Raw genomic sequence first — 13,440 nt, forward strand, 5'->3', positions numbered from 1 at the left:
TTTTCCAAAGTGGCTACACCATTTTACATTCCCACCAGCAGTGCATGGAGTTGCAGTTTCTCCACATCCTCACCAACATTTATTTTCTGGGTTTTTTTTTCATTCTTTTTTAAAATAATAGCCATTCTAATGGGTGTGAAGTTTTAATAGATTTGATTTTTAAATTCTTCCAGACTTTCTTGGGAAGAATGAATAATTAATAAGTATTATGTATGCATCATACACTTAACCAACTGAATTATTGATATTAATGTGCAAAATTATGAGACAGTCATGGACTTCCCTGGTGGTGCACTGGTTAAGAATCCGCCTGCCAATGCTAATGCAGGGGACACGGGTTCGATCCCTGGTCCTGGAAGATCCCACATGCCGTGGAGCAACTAAGCCTGTGTGCTGCAGCTACTGAAGGCCGTGTGCTCTAGGGCCCGTGCTCGGCAACAAAAGAAGCCCCCGCAATGAGAAGCCCGCACACCGCAACAAAGAGTAGCCCCTGCTTACCACAACTAGAGAAAGCCCACACACAGCAATGAAGACCCAACGCAGCCAAAAATAAATTAAAAAAAATAAAATTAAAAACAAAAAAGTCATAATAGCCACAAAGTTGAAACAAATCAAATGTCCATTAAGTGATGAATGGATAAAATATAGTACATTCAGTGAAATATTTTTTGGCAATAAATAGCATGTGCTGATACATGCTACAACATTGAAAACGTTATGCTAAGTGAGAGAAACCAGACATAAAGACCATGTATATATGGTTCTATATATAAAATGTCCAGAATGGGTAAATGTATAGAGACAGTAAATCAGTGGTTGCCAGGCTCTGAGAGGTGGGTATAGGGGAATTCAGAATGGCTGATAATGAATATGGATTTTAAGTGCAGAAAGATATGTAAAAAAATTTTAGGCAATGGACTGTCTGGTTTTCATCTCCTATTTGGAGTGTGTACAATTAAACTTTGCAAACATTTTGAAATTATAGGGAAGAGAAGTGTTTAGAACATGATTAGGAAGAAAACAGAATTTAGAAAAAAGTGTAATATATAGTTAGTTTTTCCCAGTGGCAGATTTTCTGTAACTTTTTAAGTTTTAGGAACACAACGTATAGTATAATCTAGTTGCTTTTAAAAATTAAAACTTTAAATATGATTCAATGTACAGCTTATTTGGAAAATAATTACAAAATTTCAAATTGAATTTATTAATCCTAGAAGCATTTAGAAATGAATGCTTAATTTGGTAGTGTTTGAAAATTCATCTCCCTTCACCCCCTTTACTTGGGTTGTGCAAATGCTTCAGTGTGCTAGAAATTACTCACCATTTGGTTGAGGACGAAAAATCTAATTCAGTTGCTAACTTAAATATAATCATTAAAATAATTTCATATAAATTTAGTCACATTGTTTGCCTTGCTGTGATTAGCAGATCGGGTTACAGCGCTTAGGTGATTTTGCCACAGAACATCAGGTATGGGGAAATTCTGTTAAGTGTTATTTAAGTTTTGAAAATATGTCATTGATAGATCATTGACAGAAACCTATACTATTTTTTTAATTAGTTAATTAATTAATTTGTTTTTATTTTTGGCTGTGTTGTGTCTTTGTTGCTGTGCATGGGCTTTCTCTAGTTGAGGCAAGCGGGAGCTACTCCTCGTTGCGGTGAGCGGGCTTCTCATTGTCGTGTCTTCTCTTGTTGCAGAGCATGAGCTCTAGAGCACAGGCTCAGCAGCTGCAGTGCGCGGGCCCACCCAGCTGCTCTTTGGCATGTGGGATTCTCCCAGGCCAGGGATCTAACCCGTGTCCCCTGCATTGGCAGGTGGATTCTTAACCACTGCACCACCAGGGAAGCCCTATACTGTTATGCAAACAAATGTTATAGTTTCAAGGTACAGAGTCAGGAAGAGATGCCTTCCTGCTTCTTTCCAACCCTAAAACTTTGGATTTGTTTTGCCTTAAATCTTTGAGCAAAGAAGACAATTACTTATTTTTCATATTTACTAGGATAAATGGACAAGGCCTGTACTTTTCTATTTTTAAGACCTGTCTGAATATCCAGTACATTTCTATCAACTTTATCTTGTAAGGATAGTAAGAAGCCACCATAATCAAAGAAGACTTAAAAAATCGCAACCCGCCCAGTCATACTCCACCAGACATGTGTTTTTCTTTTGGATATTAGGTATTGCTTGTTCAAAAGTAAAAAGAAATTTGCTTTCCGGGAAGGAAAGTTCTGTCTGAGAGCTAAATGCTATAGAGTTCCTATCTCTTGATAGGAAATTGACTCTTTTATGAATTAGCTTCACTGTTTTCAGCTCTTTTACTACTTTTACATGCACATTTGTAATGTTGAAGGTCTGATAACTAAACCTTTGAACACCTTGTTCAGACGATAACATTACTTTTAATTGTTTAGTTTGTGAGAAGTGCCTTTGACCACTTAAGGTGGAGCATTTTCTGGTCTCTTGCTCATGTTTTAGGCACCACATTTGTGGTTCCCTGGGGGCAGCATCAAATAATCCAGTAGCAGCTGTATCAACAGAGATGTGCTTGTACATTATTATCAAGTACACTGAGGATTGGACATTTTGCCCCAAAGTACTGACTTTGTTGTCTGGAATAGTAAGGGATTTGGCAAAGTTCAAAAAGAAACCAAAGATTTTACACTGAAAAATGCAAAAATTCTAGGGACTTCCGTGGTGGTCCAGTGGCTAAGACTCCGTGCTTCCAATGCAGGGGGCCCGGATTCAATCCCTGGTCAGGGAACTAAAACCCACATGCCACAACTAAAGATCCCGCCTGTCGCAACTAAAGATTCTGCATGCGGCAACTGAAAGATCCCGCATGCTGCAACGAAGATCCCATGTGCCGCAACTAAGATCTGACGCAGCCAAATAGATAAATAAATATTAAAAAAAAAGAAAAATGGAAAAATTCTATTTCTTCATTAATTTGGTAAAAAGAATTTTATCTCATTAAATGGTGTTTTCAGTTCATTTACACATTTACTCATTTAAAAGTATGGTATTTATTAAGAAAGATTCCATTATATTTTCTTTGTGTAATGTTTACAAACAATCCTTCGAATTCTAACAGGCTGTCGTGTACATTTTGGCCAAATAGAATAGATAAACCCCAGTCTTTATCAACTATAGACCTTAATTAACTGTCTCAACAGCAGACATGACGTTTCTTTCACTTTCTGGTCCAACACTTTGGTGACCATATAGCAAAAGAACGAAATGTTTCTTGTGTGGTTACTAGTTAGATTCTTAAACATATGAGTTTGTAGTAGCTTTGTTAAGAAATCTTTCAAATTTGCTCACTGCTTTTCTGTTGAATATGAACCCAAGTGATTACATTTTCGTTTAATTCCTTTCCCTTAAGGGGGCAACACTTTGGGAAATTTATACAGTTAAACTAATATTCTTGGAATCCTATGAGTAGAGGAAGGAATTTACATTATCTTATTGAGAGAATGTAATGGGAGTAATTTATTTTCCTCAAAAACCACAAAAATGACAGAATCCTGGTTTTCTGATCCTAGTGGGACGCTCTGCCTTTTAGCCTGCTCCAAAGAATTTTAGAAATTGGCTAAGTTAGGGATTTTTATTTGTACAGATTTCTTATGTATTGTATACTAAAATTGTAAACAATGACTGGAACCTTAGCTTTTGAGAATTCTGAGGGAATTAGCTATTTTAAGTAGTTATTTCCTGGCTAAAAAACAATTCATACCTTTGTGAAAGTTTTTTTTTAAGTATTATTTTAACCATATACAAATGAAAATAAAATTTATTTCATACTTAGTTTTCTCCTTAAACATAGTAGACTAAACATACCTGCTTGATGATTTACTTGATAATTTACTTGATGATGTGGTATTATTTTGCTTTAATATATAATAAATACAGTGATGCCATTAGAGTTTTTTTCGTTCCTCTAACAGTTATTGAATCTTCACTGTAAGACAGGTATTTTTCTAGGCATGAGATCTGTATAGTTTTGTACTAGTATTCCCATACCTTGAATTCTTGGCCCAATTTTATGGTTTCTCCTTCTTGCCACTATCTGGCATAATGTTAAGAGCATAAATTCTGGAACCAGACTGTTAAAATTTGAATCCTAGTTCTACTGCTTACTAGTTGTGTGACTATAAGCTATACAACCCCCCTTTGCCTCAGTTTTTACGTCTGTAAGCTAGGGCCAGTGATATAACCTATTTCATAGGGTTATTGCAAGAATTTAAATGCATGTGAAATGTTTGAACGGTGCTTGGCACAAAGCTAGTGCTATAGAAAGTTATTAGTCATTTTCACTACTATGAATATTACTATTACTATGACTTCTCAATGCTGTTTGCCCTGTTTCCTGTTTTTAAATTTCTTTAATCTTAGAAAACAGATAACTAAGCTTTCTAGAACTAAGTGTAAAATAAGAGTAAATTGACTGTATGAAACCTGAGATTTCCTTTCAAGAAAACAGAATGTGGTGTATGCCTTGGCATTACATTTTGGCTGCCAAGAACCTTTCTTTCTTAGACATAACCTTTAATAGGTCATACTTATAAATGAGTACTGAGGAAGGAAAAACAAGAAATAAAATTTATCTTAATAAATGGGACTTGTTTTTCAGGGAAAAAGATCTTGAAGAAGCTTTGGAAGCAGGAGGTTGTGATCTTGAAACTTTGAGAAATATAATTCAAGGGAGACCACTGCCTGCTGATGTGAGGGCTAAAGTTTGGAAGGTAACTAGAAACTGAAACAAATAAAATGTAATGACTTAAGAATAATATTTTAGAATTTTTATTTTCAGTTGTCTTAGTTGCAGAAGCACATGCCACACTTAGAAAATTTATCAAACAGAGCAGCTTGCTAAAATGTGTGTTTCTGTAGTGTTTGGTATATTTAATAATTCAGGTTTTGAAAGGCAGTGCTTTCTTTTGTAGCCATTAGAAATGATGTTTATGAAGACTGTTCAGTGAAATGGGAAAATGCAACCAATGAGTAAAATAGGATATATAATTGCAGATATGGAATGATCTCAGCTATGTTTTAAAAAAAAAAGGGAGGGAGAAGAAACAGGTCTCTGGGTGTTAGAATTACAGGAGATTTTCCTTTGCTTTATTTTCCGCTTCAGCTGTTCTCTAGTACATGTGTATTATCATTTTTAAATTTTAAATGAAGATTTTTTTATGATGAAAAAAGAAGTAGTTCCCTTTGTTAAAACGTGTAAGCAAAGGATAAGATAAAAAAACATCTGTTATCTACCACTTATAGGTAAAACACATAATAATGCCTTGGTGACACATGTTATTTTTTCCACTCTACACATATATATGTAACAGAAATGGAATTACAACTGTATATAGCATTCTGAATGTTTTGTCATAGAAATTTAAAACACATACAAAAGTAGAGAGACTTGTTAGTGAACCCCCATTTACCCATCACTTAGCTTTAACTGTTACCAACATTTGGCCAGTCTTATTTGATTAGTATTCTATCCTTTCATCCCCACCCCGCCCACTGGATTATTTTAAAGCAGATCCTTGGTAGCACACTAAAATATTTTAGTATGAAAGTCTAAAAGATAAAAGACTTTTAAAATAACCATAACACTACTAAATTGAAAAGAATAGTAATTCCTTAATGTGTCCTCACATGGCTGAAGGGACAAGGGCGCTAACTGGGGTTTCTTTTATAAGGGGGCTAATCCCATTCATGAGTGCTCCACCCTCATGTCCTAATCACCTCTCAAAGGCCCTGCCTGTAAATGCCAAAGCATCGGGGTTAGGTTTCAACATAAATGAATTTGGGTGAGGGGACACAAACATTCAGTCTATAGCATTAATGATGTTTGCTTGAAATAAATTTACATATATAATTATGTAAATATTTTGTGTAATTCATTTTATTCACTGGATTAACATGAAGTAGTAAAATTTGATATAGATACAATACTTTGTAATCTTTGAAGTGTGCATTATTCCTAAGTTCAGGCCTCCATTATTACAGCATATTTTCCAAGAATGAGAAATAACATATGAAGCTATTTGCTTTTTTTATCTTTCTTCCAGATTGCTCTAAATGTTGCAGGAAAAGGAGATAGTTTGGCATCATGGGATGGTATTTTAGACCTGCCAGAACAGAACACTATTCACAAAGATTGTCTGGAGTTTATTGGTAAGTTTAATAATTGTTTTCAAACAGTGAAAAAATTTTCAAATAATTATTTTTGGATGGAGGAGTCGCTCTTTAGTGGAATTAACTTGTTATAATTTGGGATATGTTGAATTTGTAGAGGGCTAATAAATAGCTTTAGAACTTCTCTTTTGAAATTCTTATGAAATAATGTCTAATATTTTAAGAGAGTCTGATTTTTAGTGTTTCTTTTGCATTATGTTTGATTAAACATTAACATAATTATGTTTAATTCTTCAAGTACCTTTACAGTTTTGTGGCAGTTTTAAAATTGTTTTTTGTATAATTGAAGATCGGTATGATTGTATACAGTCCTCAGATTTAAGGGGGCTGTGTTCCGAAAGTTTATCTGTAAGTCGTAAGTCATGATTTGCTATAGAAAAAGTATTGTAAATCATGGGTGAATAGATTTCCAATCACCCCACAAGGTCTTTTGAAGATTAAATTAATTTGGTTTATATTTTTCTTTTTTAATTCATCTGTAGTCCATTGGTCTTTTTGTTTCTCTCTCTGTCATATCTTAGTTAAATTATTGACTAAATAGGCTTTCATGTGCTAACTCAACAGAAACATTATTGCTGATGTGGGCAAAGGAAAGGGAATTTGGTGGTGGAGAATGAATCACTTTCCCTCCCCTTGACAAAGCTATAGTGGCAGCTGCCCATTATGGGGTAGATGATAATCCGTTATTTGGAAAACACTTTTTGCTTTCCAGGAATGTGGGTTATGCTTACCTTTCCTGCTTCAGATTGTCCATTCTTGTATATATCTATATGTTATATAGATATATATAAGATATATATATATATATATATATATAACATATATATAGGTCAAGTATTGTTAAGTTAGTAAATACTGAATAGCTAGTGAATATAAATAAATATAAGGAAAAATGTGCTTTTATGCAGTTCTATTTTGCCCTTGACTTGCTCTAAATACAGTAAGATAGTATTGTATGTTTGTAACCCAGTATTTTGTCCAATAACTGAGCATCTAACAGGCCCTTGGTAACTTTATTTTGACACTTATTTTCTAGACCAGCTTTCAGTGCCTGAAGAGAAGGCAGCAGAATTACTTTTGGATATTGAATCTGTAATTACCTTTTATTGTAAATCACGTAACATTAAATATAGCACGTCCCTTAGCTGGATACATCTACTCAAACCGTTGGTGCGTCTTCAACTGCCACGCAGCGATTTATACAACTGCTTTTATGCTATCATGAATAAGTACATTCCCAGGTAAAATATGATTTAGTTATTACACTTTTAAAAATGAATAAAGGTCTAGTTTGTTTTGAACTAAAGTTGTTAGATTTATTTTTATGGTAAAGTAAAAGGTTCAAATAATTTTTAAGGTTGTTTGAATCATAATTGTTATTTGACTTTATTTTTGTGGTTATAAACATTTTTTAAAGGATTCTGTAGTTAAGAATTTATGCAATGGAATATTACTCAGCCATAAAAAGGAACGAAATTGGGTCATTTGTAGAGATGTGGATGGACCTAGAGTCTGTCATACAGAGTGAAGTAAGTCAGAAAGAGAAAAACAAATATCATATATTAACGCATATATGTGGAATCTAGAAAAATGGTACAGATGAACCTATTTGCAGGGCAGGAATAGAGACACAGATGTAGAGAATGGGGAGTGGGATGAATTGGGAGATTTAGATTGACATATATACACTAACGTGTAAAATAGGTAGCTAGTGGGAACCTGCTATATAGCACAGGGAGCTCAGCTCAGTGCTTTTAGATTGACATATACACATTAACGTGTAAAATAGATAGCTAATGGGAACCTGCTGTATAGCGCAGGGAGCTCAACTCGGTGCTCTGTGATGACCTAGGTGGGTGGAGTGGGGATGGGAGGGAGAGAGGTCCAAGAGGGAGGGGGTATATGTATACATATAGCTGATTCACTTCGTCATACAGCAGACGCTAACACAACATTGTAAAGCAATTATACTCCAATTTTTAAAAAAGTAATTTATGCTTCTAGGGTTTATATATGCTGTATAACTCTTCATACTTTTTTGATTTCTTTACTTATAAAAAAGTAACATTATAGTTTCTAAGTAAAAAGTAAAATTTTTGGAGTGCTGCTACTTTAATGAGGTGCTGGGGTTACAGCTTGGAATGTAGTCCTAGAAATACAGGCGTTGAACAAGTAATTAGAAGTGTGCTGAGTGTCAGGAAGGTGAAATATAGAGTGCTATGGGAATGTATAATAGGGGTGACCTAACTTGCCCTGGAGGTCAGGGAGGTCTCTGGGAACGTGACACTTAAGTTGAGTCTAGACAGATGTGTAGGTCGTTGTGGGGGGCAGGGGAAGGGGAGTGGGTAGTAGCAGGTGTGGCACTTACGAGGCCAGAAAGAGTTCTTGTAGTTCTCAGTGCTGTGGATCAGGTAGTCAGGATTTTAGAGCCAAAAGGAACTTTTGACATAATCTAGACCAGTGGTTTGGCTGCACAGTGAACCTTTGATGCACACTGGAATCATTGGGGGGAGTTCTTAAAAATTCTGATGCCCGTTTACATACCTGACTAATTAAATCACATCTCTGAGGAGGACATCGGTGCGCTGATGTTTGTTGAGGTTTAGAGCTTCTCGGTTGATTGCAGTGTGCAGCTATTCTGGAGCTTGATAGTTAAATGGCTACCATTGTTTTCTGCTTTTCTGTGCGATAACACACTGTGTTAGGTGTAGGTCCTTTGTGTATTTTCTCATTTAAACAGTGACCACTGTAAGGTATGTATCTCTGATTTACAGCTGTAGAAACTGAGGCAAAGAAAGACATTAAATGACTTATTCAGGATTACACTTCTGCTGTATGACTGAGTCAGGATTTGAACCTAAGTTTGATTGGACACCTGTGCTTTAACTAATAAGGTTCTCCACCCTCGTTGCTTATTAGAATCAACTGAAGAACTTTTTTCTTTTTCTTTTATAGCTTAAAGTATCATTCACATATTACAAAATTCATCCTTTTAGTATGTACAATTCAGTGGTTTTTAGTATGCTCACAGAGTTGTGCAACCATAGCCACAATCATTTTTAGAATGTTTCTGTCACCCCCAAAAGAAACCCCAATACTCATTAGCAGTCAACTCTCCATTTTCCCCCAACACTCTCAGCCCTAGGCAACCACTAATCTTTCTCTATGGATTTGCCTATTCTGGAGATTTTATATAAATGGAATCATATAATATGTGGTCTTTTGTGACTACCTTCTTTTACTTAGTATAGTCTTTTAAGGATTCATCCATACTATGGATGAATATATATCATTACTTATTTCTTTTTATTGCCAAGTAATATCTCATTGTATGCACAATATAAATAAAATACCACATTTTATTTACTCATGCAACAGTTGCTGGACATTTGGATTGTTTTAACTTTTTAGCTGTTATGAATAATGCACTTGTGAACATTTGTGTACAAGTTTTTATGTGGACATGTATTTCATTTCTTTTGGGTATATACCTAGGAGTGGAAATGTTGAATCATATGGTAAATCTGTGTTTAACCTTTTGAGGAATTGCCAGACTTTTCTACAATAACTGCAACATTTAATATTCCCACCAGCAGTAAATGAAGATCCCAGTTTCTATGCATCCTTGTCAACATTTTTTTTTTTTAAATTATAGCCAGACTGAGTGTGAAGTGGTATCTCATTATGGTTTTGATTTGCATTTCCCTGACAGCTAATGATTTTCTGCATTTTTTCATGTGCTAAGTGACAATTTGTATATCTTCTTTGGAGAAATGTCTGTTCAGCCAAAGAACTTTTAAAACATACTGGTCCTTGAAGTTTTAAATATAAATAGACTATGCAGAGCCATGTAGGGGTTTTTTTGTATTTGTTTTTGTTTTTGTTTTAACTCCCAGGTGATTCTAGTGTACTCCAGAGTGGAGAACCTCTGTGCTACCTGGAAGCGATAGTGCTTCGTGTTAGGAAAACAGACCCAGAGATGCCAGAATACAGGGCTAAGGTCATGGTAAAGCTGAGACTGGAATTCATATTTGGGAGTCATTCTGTTATACTAAGTCTCTCAACTGCTTATATTTTACCACCTCTCAGTGTAACAGAGCTAGTAATAGCAAGGGACATGATGTTCCAGCTTTCTCTCTACAGAATGTTGGCAGTGGTAGTTACTAGTAGAGGGATTGGGGTTTACCTTGAGCTGTGTAACATACTGTCTGGTCAGGTTCCTCTGGTTACTGTTTCCATGAGTTCCACATGTAACACAATACTCCAGCCAGGGTCAGTGTTAATACCCCTGCATAGGGCCCAGCCCCACAAAATGTTGCTAGAACAGCTCCACTATAATATATCTTCTTATTACAGATTCAGATATAACATGGGTAGAATTCTATCAAGCACAGTGCTTTGCAGTGGAGAGTAACTTTGTAATACACAGCTATTAAATGAATAGATGCTGTTGCAATGGCTGACTGTCTGAGATGTTCCACTTTTTCTGAGGCAAACTAGGCAATTGTCCTTACAGTGTGTGTCCCTACTCTGCTTACGACCTGTGTTTATGTGTTTTGTTTTAGCAGTCTATTGCCTTGCATATGTAGAGTGGGGAAAGTATTCAGACTAAGGAGGAGGTAATCTTGCCAATATGAATCCACTTCCGTCTTTGGGCATCTGAATTACCAATTTAGGGCTTTTTCTACAAAACTTCCCTGTTATCTGCAGTATTAGAAAATGGTAGATAGAGGGTCATACCAAATCCTGGCATTGACCGTAGAGCTTAGTTTTGTAGAAATTCTTTTTCATTATTCCCATTGGAATAGCATTTTGAAACATTCTTTATCAATGCTTTTATGTTAAAACTGACATTCATTTCATTAACTTTTTTACATGAAGCCTTTTACCTTGTTTCAGTGTTTTTTTTTTTTTTTCCTTTGGCCATGCCCTGCAGCATGCGGGATCCTAGTTCCCCGGCCAGGGATCAAACCCCCGCCCCCTGCAGTGGAAGCGTGGAGTTCCAACCACTAGACTGCCAGGGAAGTCCTTCAGTTTTTTTATAGTTTGCTTTTTTTAGACTGTACATCTACCAGAATACCACTTGTTGAAATATTAAATTACATATGTGGAAGGGTAGTATGCATAATGGTTTAATGCCCAGTTTCTGTGTACAGGTCTTAGCTCCATCACTTCTTAGCTACATGACCTTGGGTGGGCTGCTTGACCGCAGCTAAGCCTCATTTTTCTCATCTGTAAAGTGAAGATGATTATAGTGTCTTTCATAGAGTTGCCTGTAAAGATAAAATGAGGTAACTTTGTAAAGTGTCTATTATAGTGTCTGGCACATGGTATTTCCTCAATAAATACTGACTTTTATTATGATGGCCTGTGCTTTGAGCTGTTTAAATTTTTAATGATTTATGAGACATAGGGGAACAAGGTAAGAAGTAGTACAGTTACTCAATAAGGTCAGTGTTTGGCACCTCCCAGGATTCACTCTGAGCACCTGATACCCAGGCCACTTCAACAGCTTCCAAGGCTCTGGGTCCACTATTTTGGAATGTTCATCTGTGGCCATTTCAGACTTGTACCTTTGCTGAAGGATTCCTAATTGAGTACATTAACTGTGGAGCTAACCTGAAGCCTTTCTAGGAGTTTCTTCTTATTTGGCAGGGAGGAAGGGAGCTGGACTTCCTCAGGACTCTCCAGATATCCTTTTGGGATCCAAAACTTATCAAAATAACCTAAGTGGTCCCACTGTTTTCATTGGTCCTTGTAGTCCTTTCTCCTGAGTGCTGCCTGGGTTCACCTGGAAAGACTCTGCCTAGAGTTGGCTGTAGACCTGATGTTTCTACAGACTTTCTTTCAGGTCAGGTATACTAGGTGTTAGCAAGAGAGGTCTGCCCGGTTGTATCAGGCAGGCTTGCTGTTGTCAGTGCTGTGGTGTTCAGATGTTCTGGGGTAGGGAGGGGAGGTGGGTATTGCAGGAGGATCGGTTACTGACATGATCATTTCTGACCTATTAATGCAAGAAACTTTGCTTCTTTTGTTTTTTAGGGATTGTTCCCTGAAGGGGAGACCATTTCATCTTTTCCGATTACTCATCCAGTACCATGAGCCAGAGCTTTGTTCTTTTCTTGATACAAAGAAAATTACTCCAGACTCCTATGCACTCAACTGGGTAATAAAGTGAAAGTAGGAACACTTAATGAAAAATAGCTTTCTATAAAACTATAGTTAGGTTTTTTTTTTCCCCCCAAGGAAGAGAAAGAAAAGCACTAAATTATAGACTATTACTATTTAAACCAAAGGAGTAAAATTATTGGCACTTCAAAAATGATTTTTTTTGCTCTTCACTTACATTAGTTTAAATTATTTAATATGAAGTTTAGCCTTTTGTTGTTTTACAAATATATGTAAATATATGTGATATATTTACTTATGTATAATATATATATGTAATATATATAAATATATGATATGTATCAGTTCACTTTAAAACTGTGTGATTAAATTGTTGATAGTATGTGTAAGAAATGATATCCAATGACAAGGAAAATAAGATTATCAAATGATTAATATAAAAGAATATAAAGTACATCTCAGGGACTTTCCTGGTGGTGCAGTGGTTAAGAATCCGCCTGCCAGTGCAGGGGACACAGGTTCGAGCCCTGGGCTGGGAAGATCCCGCATGCCGCGGAGCGACTAAGCCCATGCACCACAACTATTGAGCCTGCGCCCTACAGCCCGCGAGGCACAACTACTGATCCCACGCACCACAACTACTGAAGCCCGCGTGCCCTAGAGCCCATGCTCCGCGACAAAAGAAACCACCGCAATGAGAAGCCTGCACACTGCAACAAAGAGTAGCCCCCACTCGCTGCAACTAGGAAAAGTCTGCGCGCAGCAATAAAGACCCAACACAGCCAAAAAAAAAAATAAATTAAAAAAATTTAAAAAAAAGTACATCTCAGTACTCTGTCATTCTATATTTGTATTTTTATTTTTTTAAATTTTATTTATTTTTGGCTGCATTGGGTCTTAATTGCTGCGCGCGAGCTTTCTCTAGTTGGGGTGAGCAGTGGCTACTCTTCCTTGCGGTGTGCGGGCTTCTCATTTCGGTGGCTTCTCTTATTGTAGAGAACTGGCTCTAGGCGCACGGGCTTCAGTAGTTGCGGTGCGTGGGCTCAGTAGTTGTGGCGCACGGGCTTAGTTGCTCCGCAGCATGTGGGATCTTCCTGGACCATGGCTCA

At 36.5% G+C, this 13,440-nt stretch overlaps 1 protein-coding gene across 3 annotated transcripts in view; it reads left to right on the forward strand.

Moving 5' to 3' along the window:
* TBC1D23 (TBC1 domain family member 23) overlaps positions 1-13,440 on the forward strand; it is a 61,181-nt gene that overhangs the window by 19,931 nt on the left and 27,810 nt on the right. For all 3 annotated transcript variants that reach the window (XM_061193021.1, XM_061193022.1, XM_061193023.1), the window contains exons 2-5: positions 4,635-4,746; positions 6,079-6,184; positions 7,242-7,446; positions 12,245-12,368. In XM_061193021.1, the coding sequence (XP_061049004.1) occupies positions 4,635-4,746; positions 6,079-6,184; positions 7,242-7,446; positions 12,245-12,368 (547 nt within the window). The remainder of the gene's footprint in view (positions 1-4,634; positions 4,747-6,078; positions 6,185-7,241; positions 7,447-12,244; positions 12,369-13,440) is intronic.

The sequence above is a fragment of the Eubalaena glacialis genome, chromosome 6 (genome assembly GCF_028564815.1).
Source record: "Eubalaena glacialis isolate mEubGla1 chromosome 6, mEubGla1.1.hap2.+ XY, whole genome shotgun sequence".
NCBI lineage: Eukaryota > Metazoa > Chordata > Mammalia > Artiodactyla > Balaenidae > Eubalaena > Eubalaena glacialis.